Source organism: Ascidiella aspersa, chromosome 3, assembly GCF_963924565.1.
Source record: "Ascidiella aspersa chromosome 3, kaAscAspe10.2, whole genome shotgun sequence".
NCBI classification, from domain to species: domain Eukaryota; kingdom Metazoa; phylum Chordata; class Ascidiacea; order Phlebobranchia; family Ascidiidae; genus Ascidiella; species Ascidiella aspersa.
Window position 1 is genome coordinate 28900797 of NC_139449.1, and position 16823 is coordinate 28917619.

The following is a 16823-nucleotide window of genomic DNA, read 5'->3' on the forward strand; positions in this document are numbered from 1 at the left end:
ACATTTTTAAGCTACATGTAAACATCTCCCCTGTGCCAGCTAACAATTAAGTATGGCATGTCGAAAGTACATTTACTTTGTTTAAAGTATAGAAAAATCTGCTGCATGTTCAATTTCAATTTTTGGGTTGTCGGTTTGACCTGTTAAGAAAAAAACTTGCAGGTGCACTTGCCATACTTTCCATTAAGTTTAAAGAAACTAGAAAACATTGTACCGTAGTGGGTGGTGTAGTGCTGAGGAAAGAGTGACAAGTGCACACTTTTCTTCCACCAACCAACAAGCACTTGTATTTCAATAAAGTGTCACTATTTATTTTTGAGCTACATCTGCATTCAATAATAAAGCAATATTTTGTTTTTCAATAATCAATTTTAATGTTTTGTATTGAAGAAAAATAAGTTGATATAAATTGAATTTGAGTTTTTTTATTGAATTCTTAATTTCTCTCTTGTGTTTGCGATGGATAGCTTTTCTTCGAACACTACCAAACAGACTAATGAAAAAATTGCCCCTTCTTCAATGTCAACTCAAAGAACGGGTAAGTTTTTTTTCAATGTCAACTCAAAGAACGGACCTATATCACATTGTTGATAGCTTATATATGTTTGTACATTTGTATAATATATTTAAGACAGTGTGATGCTTAGTGCAAGTTATGCTTCTCTGTTTTTAGTTTTCCAAATTACAATATTTTATGTGAAATGTGTATATGGTGTTTTGAGTAATTTGTTATTCACAGTTGATGTAAGTTTTCAATTTTTTCTAATCACTGAAAAAATCCAAAAAATTCACAGATTTTGTTGATTTCAGTTGTCAGTTGTAACTACTTAAAAATTGAATTATGATCAGTTTTTGAGTGTGACTGATGGTTTATGTAAGTTTTATTTTTTGTCAGACTTTATGACTTAAGTGATTGTGGGTCATGTATTTTTTTGTATTTTGAAATTATTTTTTGTGAACCCATGTAATTAAAAAATGCTACAATTTTTGTCTTTTCTGTGCAGTAATATGATATTTTTTTTAAGGCAATGTAAAACGATTGCAGATGCATTCAAGGCGAACTCCCTTTACAAGTGTGAGAAGAAGAAGGGTTTTGTCCAGACCTGTGGTGACTCCAAAAATTTCCAAGAGGACATCAGTCCACAGTTTCTCACAGGAAACCATGGACAATACTCTGGAAGGTGAGCAATAAAACTAGAATTTAGGGTTTAAAGGTTCGTGCTGATTGATAGAAAAAGGCTACAATGGCAAGTGCAAATTTTAACTATTATTAACCCTGCAATGGATAGACAGTACCATCTGGGTATTTAATATTAGAATGTCAGATCTCTTGTATTGATATCCAGCAGAATTTGATTAAGAACAGGTGTCCTTGAGATTACTTTTTTTAAAACTGTCCTCATTTGCTTGGAAAGCACGGCCATTTGTTAATAAAAAGTTTTCTACTCGTAAAGGTTTGTTTTATGAATGTATGAAAACCAATACCTATTCACAATCAGTTAAGTACATGTTTAGTCATTAATTTTAAACAAAATTTTGGTTATAAATTCCAATGTTTCAGCAATTACAGACAAGACCTGGCATGTGCACACCTGTTCTCCACTGCACGGATTTAAGATGAACCCAGCCTCATTGAAACGTTTATCCAGACTTTTATCTTCTGTTCTGGCTGCAAAAGCAAGCAAACAATCAGGAGTTGCCATGGATGCAGAAATGGGAATTAAGGCCAATTTCACTGTTTCAAAAGGCATTGCAATTCTAAAAGGTAAAAGGAGAACTACCATTTGCTTAACCAATATGCTTCACACTCTCATAAATACTTTTGTATGTGTAATTTTTGTAAACCATTGAAGGTTATGCAAGCACTGGAATGTCTGGCCATCGTACATTAGTTACAAGTTTAATATCTAGGGTGACATGTCTTATAATATATACTTTTGCTTGTAGTACATGTTAATATGTCTGCAAAGAGTAAACAGCATATGTATAAATATTATTGATAGATGCTTTACCAAATTTCCATACTCTTTAAATGAAGTTATTTTTCAATTGATTTTGTTGTATTTTAGAAGACTCACCAGCACTTCATCTTACAATTTGCAATAAGCTGAACAAAATTATAGCTGAATTTTTCTTTTGTGCACTTGATTCTGGTTCCTTGGTAAAAGCGTGCTGCCCTTTGAGGAACACAACAAATGAAAATAAAAAAGCAATTAAAACAAACTTTACAGTCTTACCGTTGCTTCTCTTCAAAGGAGCGGCTGCAAATAAGAAAGTTGTTTTTAATTGGATGCAGGTTGGCTTTACTTTTTCAGCTACCTAATATATACAGCACTTAAAAATTGTAATATTATTTACTATATTGTTTGATAATTAATTATTTTTTTATGTTTGTTATTCACATAATTACAAGAAGAAGAAAATTGGTGTTGTGGTCTCTTTTAAATTTGATTTTTTGTGTTTTATGTAGGCTGAATTTGACTGCTCAATACAAAGGCTTGGTTTTAACCCGTTGTCCTTGTCTTGGATGCTGGGCATGTGGTCCACTATTCCCACCTCCAACAAAAAGGAAAAAGGCACCACGGTTGTGTGGAAAATCCCCTTGGAGCATTCAGGGCTGGATCACATTCAAGCCGAATTTACTCCCGATTCCATGGCTGCGATGTGGAGAGCGTAAGTATCTTAACCGCTCAATTCGTTATAAATTAAATATTGAAATTAGGAATGCACGATACTTCGCATAATATTGCTGTGCAAAGTACAGATACCTGATATTTTTGGACAAAACGTTTGATGTTTCTAACCAATACCGAATGACATCATTGCTATGCTTAAATAATCAAAATAGATGAAATCAAAACGTTTATAGCGGAGGTTTTCAGGTTGTTAGCGACAGTTTGCTTTAGCAGTGATAATTTTAGTTACCTTTAGTTGTGAACCTACTATTTTTAGATAAAGTTCGATTTCAAAGTAGAAATAGTTGTGTTGGATCGTCAATCACGGCGAACATTTCTATATTAATTTGGTATCGGATAGGCACTGTCAATTGTTCCAAATTTTATTTACGAAGCATGTGTTTTTGGTTGGAAGTCATCATCATTCAAACTAATATGACACATTGTTATAAAAATTGCCAAATATAAAACATATCAATACCGACACCGTCAACACTTTCACCACAAACACTTAATTATTAATCAGCAGAAGAGTGTTTAACATTTTTAGAACTTTTAAAACTGAAAATGTTAAATTTTAAAAAGAAATGTGTCCGAGATACTACTCTTGTTATTAAGTTGAACTCGTTTTTCACGCCTCTCTTGCCTTCACTTTCCCATTCCCCATTCGCCATTTAAACTAACATGACTTAATTATACAAAAATAGTCAATAAAAAAAACATATCAAGAACACTTTCACCACAAACACTTAATTATTAACCATACAAAAGGGTTTTTCGAGTCGTTTTTACGTCTCTTGCCTTCCTTTACCAGGTGCCACAAAGGGCCGGGCGAAGAAGTATTAGCGGAAGAGGTCAAGCGTTTTGTGAAAGGTCTTCAAGATCACCTTTGTCGTCATTTCAACGTCAAGTTTAACGTGAGACGCTAATTCGAGGCAACCTGGCCGCATTTTTTGTTAATGCGTCGTTTCTAAGTGTAAAATACGACTTGTCTTTGTTTTTCCAGGCGCTACCGCTCATGAGAGTCGACATGCAAATCGCGAGTGTTCACATGGACGGAAAAGTTAAGGTAGCGCAAATTGAATATATTATTAAATTTATAAGTAACGTACTTTTGTGCAGTTTAGTTTGAAACCAGAGCCTATGTAGTTGTAAAAATTAAAAAAGTGGCTGTCTTTATTAGCTTTCTACTTTTTATTTGGGTAATTGGGTATGTCGCTTTTTTCACGCAAACAAATTTCAGTTTGTATGAAGGTCGCATTCATTCTAAAGCACGAGTAAAGTTGTTCATACGAATTGTCTGAAATAATTTATTCGAGAGAAACAGAAATTTGTTTGGCCGGACGGTAAAATTATTTATTCATGCAACTTGATATATACACCGAATTCCCGATTTATTTCGCAAAAGTGTGCCGAGTAGTTAGAATGTTTTTTTTTTCAAGAATGGTCGGTTTTCTTGCAGTACGATTTAAGCTCGAATTTCAATATTATATTTCTTTCACCAATATTTTATACGTCAAGGTGCGACTTAAAATAATCCACATTTTGTTTATACAGATTTACTCGAGAGATCATGTACATACTGTGTTGGATCACCTCAGCTGCTTGGCTGTTGAATCGCTCGACTGGCGGCTTCAAGGATTGCAAGACCAGAGCTAATTCGACGTTTTGTTTTTTCTGTTTCTTTTTTACTTTTTCGTTTACCTTCGATTCTTTTTCTTTTAAACTTTTTAAATTTTAGTACACGTTTTAATGCTGTCCATTGCTGATTTTTATTTTTGAGCGCGAACGTGAATCATAGCCTATATTTACAACCAATAAACACAAGTGTAAATAAACTTCGTTATTTTTACAGTTTTAATCATTTATACATTTATGCTTTTCAAGTGCTGTTCACTGGGGCCCGATAAAAAGCGAATGGTCATTTGTTTAAAGTTGTTACGTTGAAATACACGTTCGAAAGCCCGCAAATTAATAAACGTGCATTAGGTAAAGGCTAAGTGATTTCCCATTTTTATGGTTTTTGAAGGCCAAGCATTTACTCGAAATTAAAAAAAAAAACACTGATACGAGTTACGAATGCCAAAACAGCAAATCAGAACTACAAGGTCCACATGCGTCCGCAGATGAACTTCGGCGGCTGTACAAAGCAAAAAGTAGCCTACTCCCGCTACCCGTGATAAGGTCCCTTGACGAGCATGACCTCGTCGTAGTTGTAGAACTTGCCATTGCTGCGGTACTTCTTTACCCACATGGTTCCGCGAACGATGTCTGTGACGTTGTTGCGCGTCATGTCATCGTACAGCTTCTTTGCCTCAGGCCTGGACCTGTCTTCGAAAGGATGGCCGCGGTAGCCCCTTCGTAAAACGATTGGAGGTTGTTTTTAGATACTCAATTTTGAAGCAATGTTTTTAATACAAGCATTATTTTGTAGGCTATACAGTTTTGTGTTGTAAACCGTGACTTTTTTATTTGGCATTATTCCACGCTCGTTTAACAGTGCGCCAACGACTACGCTTTCAACTGAAACGTATCGCTTTTGGCCAACGCTAAGTTAAAAATTCTATGCGGCGGTGATGACTAATGCGAAAAACTATGCGAAGGGTTGGCAAAAACTCCAAGCTGTAAACTTGATTTACGCAATGAAACTGCAGAAATGTAAAAGCACTTTTGTATCACCTAAAAAGCAATTCGTGTTAAAACTTAACGAACAAAAAAAGTACTAAGGATATTTGCACTTGAAGACAAACAATTCTTTCCTTGCCAATGTATAGTCATTAGACGAATAATCAACGACCACGACTACGCAATCGAAAGAATGAATGCACAAGTTGCCGCCAAAGCGTTCCAAAGAGGAAACTGAATGCGAACTCAGTCACTTGTTTTCGACAGAGAGAAACCAATCCGAAGCACTGTCATTTCCTGATTTGCTTCGCGCTCGAGTTACAAGCTGCAAGAATAATGACATGACATTGGCCGATAGGCTTCAATTCGTGACATTGCTTTGAGGTTAAAGAAACAGAATCGAAATTTTCGAGCTAGTTGCTGTTGTTGTCATTCCTTCAAAGCCATTTCCTCGTCTCTTCAAGAACTAATTACAGATCGAAAGTCGAAACTAACAACAGGCCATCCTATGTTGGATTTTCGATTGAGAAATGAATAATCGAAAGTTTCAAGCGTTTAGGGTGATCGATGTTTACTTGCTGGTCGAACAATTTTCTAATTAAAAGGTTTCGAAAACAACAAGCTGACAATGACGTCCACACTTTGTCGGTTATTCGTAAAATTTGACCGTCATTCCGCTTCTAAAGGGTTTACTTGATCGTTGTGAGGCTGTACGCATTGTTATTTTTCTGCTCTGTAAGCAAATACCTCCCGTATTGTAAGTTCGCATACCAACAAAGTGACGTTATCCTCTTAAATTCACCATCTTTCACGAAAAGTTTTAATCTTATCTATTTAAATATAGCTGCCTTGTTTAGCACGAATATTGTACGTAAACAGCGGGAGGACATTACCTTATCACTCGTCGTCTTGCGTTCTTGGGCGGGAAAAAATAATGATGTGAACTATAATAACTTTGATCATGAAATTCCCGTTGAGTCGGTTTGGCTTCGATAGACAATGTTTTTGTCGGGAATTTCCTCAAGTTTTACGAGCGTGGATTGCAACATTTTTTAAGCAGTAAAATACTGGCGCTACCAATCACGAAGCGATGACACGTTAAATAATTCCGTCATCAATGCGAAAGGCTAAATACTTTTAAGGTGTAACTTTTACAAACACGGTTGCATTGCGGCTTTTGGCACTAGATCTCTATACTATCATAAAACATCGCTGTACGCATTCCTACTTTCAAGTTGCTTGGATATTCGATCAATTTACCATGGTCAGCTCAGTACCAAAACGAGTGTATGCTTTTGTACTAGTTTATTCCCGTTACGTGATTAAAAAAACAACTTTTCGCCATGGTCAAAGCCTTGTGTAAGGACTTCTGTTTTCTAAACGTTTAATATAGTTGTGCCATTTCTAATGCTCAAGGGTGCCAAGAGATATTTAAGAGTTTTGAGGAATCTGATTTTTGCTCAATTATTACAACATTTTATGTAAAGATTAGAGTGAAATAAATCCAATTGTAACTTCCCACGTTGTATAGAGTTGATGTGTATTGTTCCAGTTCCGTTTATTGGGACATTCTAGTGAATTACTTACGGAAAAATCTTGTAGGGTGCCGCAATCTATTTATTATTTCTGGGGGGTGCCTCTAGCTATAAATGGTTGAGAAACACTGGTTTATTATCACCTGATGTATGCTGTGTATTCGGGGTGGTCCAGTACTTTGACTAGGGGGTCGGTTGGTTCGGGGAAGGTATAATGTGTGCGGAGGTACGCGGCCGGCAGATAAACCTTGACGGTGAACCTGGATTTGCAGAAGACGCACGTGTTGGCCCTGTATGTTGTACTCACCGGACCGACCCTGTACAATTCGACGCCTGCAAATACACAAACAATCAAACATTCACACCTATGTACATACTATGAATCCAATCGTGGGGAAAGCTGCTTTGAGATAACATGCGAACTCCAAACACTTAACAGCTTTTATATCATTGGTTCCCGACCTTTTTGCTATCGCCACTCGCTACCAGTTTGTAAAAGTCAGCGCGACCTCCCCCCTATCGCATGAACCATATCACGATCACATACAATTTGGCAAAATGTTCGCATTTTGTAGACTTGGTAACCATTGCTATGGACAGTTAATCAACCTATTGTATTTTTATCATGTACAAACAAACAAACATACCTTTTCGCAGTCTTGAGTAATTAAAACAAAAATTTGCTTTTCAAAATTAAAAAAAAGATAATGAAGTTGTGCGACCTAGAACACATTTCGAAATACATCTCCGTTGGTTCTTTGAAGTGAGCAAATAAACACATTAAACCGCGGGTAATAACAAAATATTTTCAAGCAAAACGTTTACCTCCTTGATTCGCACCGTTGATGTAGTTATAGAGCCGCTCGAATCCAATGAAATTGGCTTCGGCGGCGTTGTAGGCTTCAATCGAGGTGTAGGCAAAAAATTGGGCGTAATAACGTCGCACCTCGTAAGACCCGTCCTGGAAACCAACACAGGCTGTTGTTATCTGACTGAATGTACTGTAAGATTACTGAGATGTACAGTTTAGCGATAGCGAAACCCTATAATGCTTATAAATAATAATAATAATATGAAAGCTATAAAAACCAAACAGCTATGAGTGAACAAAAAAATTGTTAGTAAATTGCTGAATACTCTTTAATCACCATTTTCACGACTAGAAGGACCACACCTAAAGTGTATCCAATACAAAACAAACACATTCGTCTAATCAAAAATAATTAAATTATTATTACTGAAAACATCTTTGATAAACATAAAACTATTTAGGGCGAGCAGATTTTGATTCGTTAATCTATACTGTGGTCACTTTAAAAACCATCAACGACGCTTTAAAAACAAGAAAACAACAAGACTAAAATAGCGACACGGAAAAGAAACCCAGACTTCGCATAAACTGAAATGCCTATTTTTAATTTACTAATGCCGCTACGAACTTAACAGTACAAAAACTAAATTAGAGCCGAAAACATACTTATACTTACAGCCGGTTGATCGTCCGTCAGGTTGTACCCAGGCTCTTCGTAGCCCGGGCCATTTGGTTCTAATTCAATAGATTGGAGAGGCACAGACCAGGCGACATTTGCAAGAAGCAAACAAAGTAAGCCCACCACGGCCAATCTCAAGTTGACCATGTAGTTCATTGCCGAGTTACAAAGTTTAGTAGATGTTACAAAATTATGTAGCTGCTTTTGAGAGCGCGGACTTAAAAGTTGTTGCCCAACAACGAAAGAGAAAGGTTTTTGCGCAAGAACGAAACCGGCTGTTATGCCAATATGGTGCAAATAATACTTATCAATAATATCGAACAATACTCGTTTTGAATTGCTGATAAAGTAAGGTTATTTGCCCAAAATTGACAAAAACTTGATTTTTTTTCGTTCCACGACAAAAACATATTTTGACTGGGGACACCTGTCTGCTGGTATCGACCGATTTTCTGTCGAAGTCGGGACTTCATAATTTTTGTGAAAACCGTGCTAATTTAACTCTGGCGACTGCAGTTTGCTACCATGTTTCAGTTTAATACAAGTTTCGAACTGAACAAAACTTCAATAAAATTATAAAAAACACAACATTAGATAAAATCCACACGCGTTTCGGTTTTCAAATTTTTCGGCAATAACTTATGTCATCTTCGGTGTAGAATTGATTGAAACTGGTTTGAAAACTGGTTTGAATATTTTATTGTATATGGTTCGAAAAACCGTGTATTGTGTTGCAAAGGTTAATAAACGAAATATTTTTCATTTTTATCATATGGACTCAAACATATACTAGAAAACAAAATGAAACAATTACATCTTGGAAGCAACGTGTATGTTCAACCTTTTGGTATGTTATGTATCAAGCTTCCAGAGGTTTAGTTAAAAGTTTTATTTACATTTATCGAACGCAGCAAAACAATATTGTACAATCATTTCCAACAGAATGTTTGGCATTAGCGGGAATAACAAAGGTTATAGTTGTTATTTCGACTGACTTAGCAATTAGCAAATCTTCATTGTTTTTAATGTTTTAGTGTACGAGGCCAGGGGTTAAAAATGATAGTGTATATAATAAGCAGTAAACATGGCGTTGGAATGCAGCGATTATTCACAGGTCAATGTGACTTGCCTTAAATGCGTTGGACCTCGGTTAATATTTTGTTTGTGATGTTCCTGAGGCCAAGGGGCAATCATCACTTCGTTGTAATCAGAATTTTGCCTGCTCGTCATAAAGTTGATTTGCTTCTGATCTCTTAGACAATCCCCCCCCCCCCCCCCCCAATTTGCCTTGTAGGAAAATAAAGGTTTAGCTAATACATTTACAAGTCAACCTCGCTAATTACACGTTTTCCCACGGAGTTGTGTAGCCTACCGGTTGCTTAACAACAGAAGTTGGATACGCTGTAAAATTCATAGTAATTGTACTCTTTATGTGTTCGTCAAAAGCGATTTTGTGAACATCGTATATATAAAGTCTTTTTACCTTGTACTTTTTCACATATTAGTTTCAATATCATTAATAATCATTTTTTATCCCCACTTATGTTAATTACTAAACGGAATCATTGTGCGACGCCCTTGGAAATTCAAACGACACACCATAGGTCACAGTTTAATATCCTCTGGACTACGCCGACCGACAAACCTAGGGAGGTCTGATACGTAACATTTCGTTCCAATACCGATTACCGATATTTTTAACAAAAAACATCGCAGGGGTGAAGTTAAAATATTGTGAGTCAATTTTTCTAGGTTATTAGGCCAAAATTAGCTTTAGCGTTAAGATTTACGACTAGTTAACCTATACTATTGTTTGAATAAATTACCTTTCATTGAATTGCAAATCACAAGTAAAATTCGTACGTTAATTTAGTATGATACCGACAGGGATACCACCTTTGTACCAAACTACACCACTTGGCATCGGGCATAGGTTCCGATCCGATATTATCAGATGTTCTGCACAAAAATCTCACATTTTCTTACGTTTATTAAAGCTCGTTGTTGTAAACCCACCTCACGAAAACTTTGTAGTCAGGATGTTCGAGAACAAGAACGGTGGGATCGGTCGGCACCAGTACATTTTTCTGGTACATCGTCGGAATAGAGATATGAAAATTGTACTGGAGGTCGCAGAAAACGCACGGGTTTGACCGCAATCGGGTGGTTACAGGGACGGTCATGTTCATTTTAATACCTGTAAAACCAAACTTTTAAAAGAACGAATTAGAAATTGCATTTAAAAGATCTGTTATATTAAGAAATAGGGCTAAAACCAACACTTCTCTCTGTTTTAACGCGTGGATTTTAAAGTCATCTTGATAATTAAAAAATTACAGAAAATACTTTTTTAAATATCTTAAATAAAGTAGATATCTCAAAAAGATCTTTAGGAATGCCATCTGTTTAATAATTTCGAAAAAAATAAAAAACGCGTTAAGTATAGTATTACATTCTGTAATATTCCTAAATCTCACCTTCTTGATTTGCACCCATAAAGTATTTGCAAAGGCGCTGTATACCTTCAAATTTTACCTCCGCCGCAGTTAGCGCGGAAACTGTCGGGAAGCAGATGCATAGTAACATAAAGTGATTAACCTCCAGGTCCAACAAAAACAAAATTTCCTGCCAAATGCAATGTTTAACTTTTCTTACGTTAAGTTAACTTTTAGGGCATCTGCTAAGTCAACAGTTGTCTGAATAGGAATGCTGACAAGTGGCAACAGAAAAATAACTATTGAAGATTTCTGTCTCAAGTTTACCCTAAAATTTTAACGCAAATACCGGAGGTAGGCTTTTAAGTATTAAATCCATCTTATCAAATGCCTGTCACCAATCTTTGCCCATTTTCTGTGTCATTTTATGGATTAGATTATTTGATTTTGGCCCACCAAAAAACTCTTTCTTTATTAAACTGCGCGGCAATACCAATAAACCCTATTTAAAATATATTTGAATATACGATGTACCCTGTTTTTCTGGGCGTGTTTGTATACCATGTTTCCTAATGAAATCTGCTGAATCCAATCAGAAAGGCCTGTCTTTGTGTTAAGTAACCCTCAGTTGCTGGCTAATAGCTATGTTTGTCTGCAAATTTAGCAGCCTACACTTTACCACGTGTAACATTTACATATTTCTGTTTTACTTAAAAGTTTTACTCTGTTATCTGTTTTTGTTTTTTTTTAGTTCAAGTTAGTGGTATTTTAATATGTATTTGCCAAGGCTATGCCATGTATCGATTCTTTATGGTTACCATAAATATACTTTCTAAACAATTTCACTTGCTGTGAATACAGAAAAAATACATAAATTCAAAACTAAAGTCAGCTTTTCTTGTTGTAAACCAAACCAAATAAATGAAATTTGTTTTATTTACAGCCGGTAAATCCAAGTATAGAAAATGAACCAGATATTGCCGAAGCATTGACAACTGAAGGGTGTTCTTATCGCCATCTAACGTAGCCTAATGAATTTTTTTTCGGAAAGAGTTACGTTGAAATATTAGTTGCTAAATTGATGAAGAAACTGGTGGTTTTAATTTTTTGGGGCTTGCAGAAGTGAATGATATAAGGGTACTGTGGGTGCTTGATGATTTTTACTTGTAAGCTCGAATTTGTACAATTATCCAGCATAGTATAAGGCCAGACATGCAGTGTAGTATAATTCCGTGGTAAAATGTCCGCATCAGTTGAACGCTATTCGTCGTTAGTGCTTGACATCGCTGAGCATCACTTCGTTGTAGCTGCGTCTCCCTCTCCTCCTTCTTCCGTACTCGTTCACCCACATGTTTGAGGTGACGATTCCTGTGACGTTGTTGCGCGTCAGGTCTCCGAAAAGTTCGTTCGCTTCTCTCCTGGCTCGGTCCTCGTAAGCTTGGCCGCCAAACGATCTTAAAGCAAAGCAAGCTTTTTATTTGACGAGTTGACGAGAATATATGCTTTCTATCGAAGTTAAATGTTCAAGAAAGGGTATATCCGTCTAATACAGAGGTTCTTAAACTGGGGTCCATGTACACCTTGGGGGTTCGTGATTTAGTTTTAGGGGGGTCCATGAAGGTCTGATTGAACTGTTAGTATATACATAAGAAGTAATTAATTTTTTGAATAAATTAATTTAATTAAAAATTAAAATGGTTTTGTACAGAAAGTATTTAGACTATTTAGAGAGATTTTAGATGTCTATTTGTATGGTGACGTAAATTCGTGACGTCATCTCTAAAAATTGATTGCCCATAGTGGTCCACATGACGCAAAAAATAGGGGTTCGCGGTAAAATAAGTTTGATAACCTCGGTCTAATACATTAAACTCTGGTCGTTTTGAAGTTAGTTTTTTTGGTATTGCAGGTCTGAACAGTAGGTCTTGCTACAGTCAGTAGCAAAGCACTATTTATGAGTGAACTTATTATCAGGAAAGAGTGTTGACAAGAGCAAATATTTTCACACTATAACAAGTCTATAAGTATTAGAGTATTTGTTGTAATGTGATTTTCTTTCTTATTTTTTGAATTGATGGAGTCCTTCATAATAAGGCAATAAAGTGGCCTGGTAGGTAAAAAAGTTCAATGTCTAATGGTAGTAATACTTCTAAATATCAATTTCTATATGATTCGCTGTACTGCCGAAGAACCGTTTAACCCTTCAGCAGACATGTCTCTTTCGCAGGCTTGCAAGCAAACTGGCTGATGTCAGGTTTTGTCGCAGCGCAAATTGTTTGGGGTTGTGCCAGAACTTTTCAAACTGTTAGCCGCAACGCCCTGGTTTGTCGTTTTAATCCTTCAGAGCGTCGCACAAAGATTCAGTATCGATATTCGACTGCAGTAGTAAAATTCTTCCAGATTCCCTGGCGTACGTTTGATTAAGCTGTGGCAGGTGGCCATGGACCCCCAAAACTAACAAATGTTTTCCTTCATTATGCATAGTTTATGTTCGTTGTTTGAATTCGGTTTATGTGGCATTACAGTAAACCGCCTAGAGAAAATGTGAGTCCCGTCAGCTAAATAAGGTTACTTGTGTTTTTAATTTTGGCCTATTTTTTCGACAGCTTGATGATATTTTTTGGTAAGTCTGGCAATCTGAATAAAAAACGCTTTAATGTAGCCTATACGCAATGTGGTTAGTGTGTAAATGAGAAAAAACAAGGTAATTTCTGCCCTTATGTAATGTGCTGCTCTTTGCGGTTAACCGTAAGAAATGTGGCTCTTGGCCACCTCCGCCCTATAGTGTATTACTTGCAGCGAGGTAGAGGCCAGTAACAGCATGATGCTTATATGTTTAGACGTCGAAAAATTATTAGATTCGCAATTTGTGTTTGTGATAGATATGGTGCGTTTTGATACACAAATGAGTAAATACAAAATATAAAAGTTCCAGTCACTGGGTGCGCCGTAATATCAACAAACTTTTACAATGGCGTCGCGAGAAAAAACTTTCGAGAACAACTTATAGTTATGTAATCGTCAGTTTAAAAAAGGTCGAGGGGTTTGTTCCGGAAATTGACTTTTATATTCGTGATAGCTCATTAGGCTGTGACCAAGGCGAAAAACACCAGAGTTGCCTAGCGACCTTTATCCATGGCACCCAGGTGACCCTGCCTGATAAGTCTGCACCTGCTTTAAGCACGAACGAAAGGCGCAAAAATGTTTTTCCTAGTTTCAATGTGGTTGCGGCCTTCGGCAACAGTTAGCAGATGTTAACTGGGTATTGAGTTTAAGACAGGTTATATTTTACGGGGTATGGCTAATCACCAATTGATTTGTTTTGTGCACGACCAGCACGTAAACTCGTGCAGACAGTTTAGCGAAGAGCGCGTGACTGATTTGGCTCGTTGCATAACCGAGGAAGTGAAGCAGTTAATTAAACTCAAACTGACTTGTGCAACAGCTTATGTTGTCGGCAAAAGTTAGGCCCGATTTAAATATTTTGCACCAGAAATACTGGACAATTTCATAATTCATCTTTTCGCATTCGATTGCTGTGGCATTTTTCCACATTAAATTTAGTCGTTAAAAAGCATATTGATCGAAAAAACAAAACGTGATGCCATCGATATGTCATGTTGTCGGCGTTTTACTTTTCACGCAAAAATACATATTAAGAAAACACTAATATTGAATCATATCAACGTCAAGGCAAAATGATCAATAAATAAATTTTAACTTTTAAATGTGCAAATTACATTCCTGTTGCCGAAATGATATTTTATATAGACCAAATGTTTTGAATTTCTCGAAAAGTGTTTATATGGTGCCACTTGATTACCCTATTTAAAATTAGACAAATACGGACATTTACAAAGATTAAAATGATATTTTTCTTAAGAAATGTTTGTCAAAGAAGATTGTTTTTACCTAGCCAAGCACGCAAACAAGCATGTTAAGGTATTGCTCATATAAGCGTCGCATTGTCTCTTTTGAAACCCACCTCACGTAGACGGTGTATTCTGGGTGCTTCAGTATGCTAACGTCAGAGCTGGTTGGCACCGGTGGCTTATCCTGGTACAAGCGCGGAAGGTAAAACTGGATGGTAAAGTTGGTTTTGCAGAAAACGCACGGATTTCCTCGGAGAATGGTGGTCACAGGAATTGTCATGTCCATCTCGATACCTGTAATTTACAAAAATATACCACTGAAATAAATTCGACAACACATATAGCATCGGTTTGGTCGAGATTAACAATAAATAGCATCGGTTTCGTCGAACAACAGATCAACAACAAATAGCAAATATTTCGTCGAGATCAGGTTCCCAACTATTTGGGCTTAGGAAACTCTTTGCATTTTTCGCGAAGTAGTTTGTGTGATTTTACAGTAAGCAAAGTTGAAAGAGCACACATACACATTCAAACTAAACCTGTTGTCAACTAAAACCACTTGTCATTACGATTTCTAAAAATCAATTTACGGCAATAAATCTTGACGATTTGGCCTAAATGCCACGGTCAATGGTCACCTCCTTTATTTCCCCCTGTGATGTAGTTGTAGAGGCGCTTGAAACCGGCAACTTTGGCTTGAACGGCGGTGATTGAACTAATGGTGGTGTAGGCAATAGTGTTGGCGTAATATCTTCTAACCTCATATGAGCCGTCCTAAACAAGCGTATACAATATTCAGTGATAACTACAGTAATTTGGGCAGTTTGTCCAATCTGTTTGGCGTGAAAAATGCAGACTTTGTGAAAACACATCACTTAAAAGACAAAACATGCCACTGTGATAACTTTCAAAGCAATTGATTCGAACTTGTTCGATATTTTAGACAAAGGCTATGGCGATCCAAACCGAATTAACGTTATTACCCTGTTCAAAGAAGGAAAAAATATAAAATTTAAAGTTAAAAGCTAATTTTCACAGGGTATTTGTCCGAATTTTTTTTAGCCTTACCTAGATTAGTTTCCTCCAGTTGTTAGCCTAAATATTTTGATAAAATTTTCCGTTTAGAGTAAAAATCGCTACATTACATCGTAAACATTACTGAAACGCCCATGTTAAATTGGTATAGGGTCGGAACAGATAGCACCCTAGTGTTGAATTAGTACCGACAAAATTAGACACCGATATTACCGTACACTCTTTACTATCAACGCTATCAGATATTATACTTATATGCTTCTATAGGTTAGGTCAGTGCTTCTTAAACTTTTTTAGTTTTGTTCACCCCAAGCATCTATCTCCAGATTTCAATTACCCTTGTCTTATAACATAATAAAACTATCTCGTCTATATAGAACAACACAAAATGACTTAGGTTGTTTCGATTTTCGTTAAGATCAACTCAAGCTAAGTTTTACCATTGCAAATCTACAATTCCTCGAGTCCAGAAATATAATGCACAAAACACAGTCACCAAATTTCTGTACATAGACTCAGTGCAAACCAACTTCACTAATACAATAAGGAAAAAAACAGTTTCGTTGTCGATTTTCTGCAGAGCATCATCCATTTCTGACGGTTCACCCTTATTCTCCCCTTTTGGGTGATTCACCCCTGCAAAAATTTTATTCACTCTGGGGTGAACCATTCACCTGTTTAAGAAACACTGGGTTAGATCATTACTTACGGCAGGTTGGTCATCGGTCAGGTTGTATTTCGGATGCTCATATCCAAGCCGATCGAAACTCGTTTCACCGCTATGCTCGGCCGTGGACCAGGCAACGTTGGCCAGAAATACCGAACCGAAGATACACAAGAAAACAGGGCGAATTCCGACGAGAGAAAACATTGTGCAAGTATTACCGACAAACAAAGTCGAGCAGTGCGGTAATGGGTACACCGAGCCTTGCAAATATAGTTTTGGGTTATGCAACGTAGCGAGCTGAAAAAAGTTGCTGCCGCACGTTTTGGCAGCGCAGTTGTACCGCTGTAACCTCGTGACGTGACTGAAAAAAAAAATAGTCTTGGCTGACTGCTGTGACGTGCAAGATGGTATTTCATAACCTAAACACGATTTAAGGCTTTAAGTAATTTGCGTTAGTTTTAACCCAAACCTTTTTATTACACTAAC

General features: G+C 36.7%; 3 protein-coding genes across 3 annotated transcripts; 1 reads left to right on the top strand and 2 right to left on the bottom strand.

Annotated features, from left to right (window-relative positions):
- The first annotated feature begins 397 nt into the window (after positions 1-397).
- On the top strand, positions 398-4497 carry LOC146161405 (centromere protein L-like). Its single transcript, XM_083385341.1, has 8 exons — positions 398-538; positions 1026-1181; positions 1562-1765; positions 2070-2296; positions 2471-2673; positions 3490-3592; positions 3682-3744; positions 4233-4497. Exons 1-8 carry the CDS (start codon positions 460-462, stop codon positions 4332-4334), a joined length of 1137 nt encoding a protein of 378 aa, XP_083241467.1. The 5' UTR covers positions 398-459; the 3' UTR covers positions 4335-4497.
- On the bottom strand, positions 4429-8525 carry LOC146161406 (heme-binding protein 2-like). Its single transcript, XM_083385342.1, has 4 exons — positions 8323-8525; positions 7661-7796; positions 6979-7168; positions 4429-5032 (listed from the first exon to the last, which is right to left on the bottom strand). Exons 1-4 carry the CDS (start codon positions 8479-8481, stop codon positions 4846-4848), a joined length of 672 nt encoding a protein of 223 aa, XP_083241468.1. The 5' UTR covers positions 8482-8525; the 3' UTR covers positions 4429-4845.
- Positions 8526-11678: 3153 nt separating this feature from the next.
- Positions 11679-16588, bottom strand: LOC146161407 (heme-binding protein 2-like). Its single transcript, XM_083385395.1, has 4 exons — positions 16380-16588; positions 15274-15409; positions 14746-14926; positions 11679-12214 (listed from the first exon to the last, which is right to left on the bottom strand). Exons 1-4 carry the CDS (start codon positions 16539-16541, stop codon positions 12031-12033), a joined length of 663 nt encoding a protein of 220 aa, XP_083241521.1. The 5' UTR covers positions 16542-16588; the 3' UTR covers positions 11679-12030.
- Between the last annotated feature and the right edge of the window lie 235 nt (positions 16589-16823).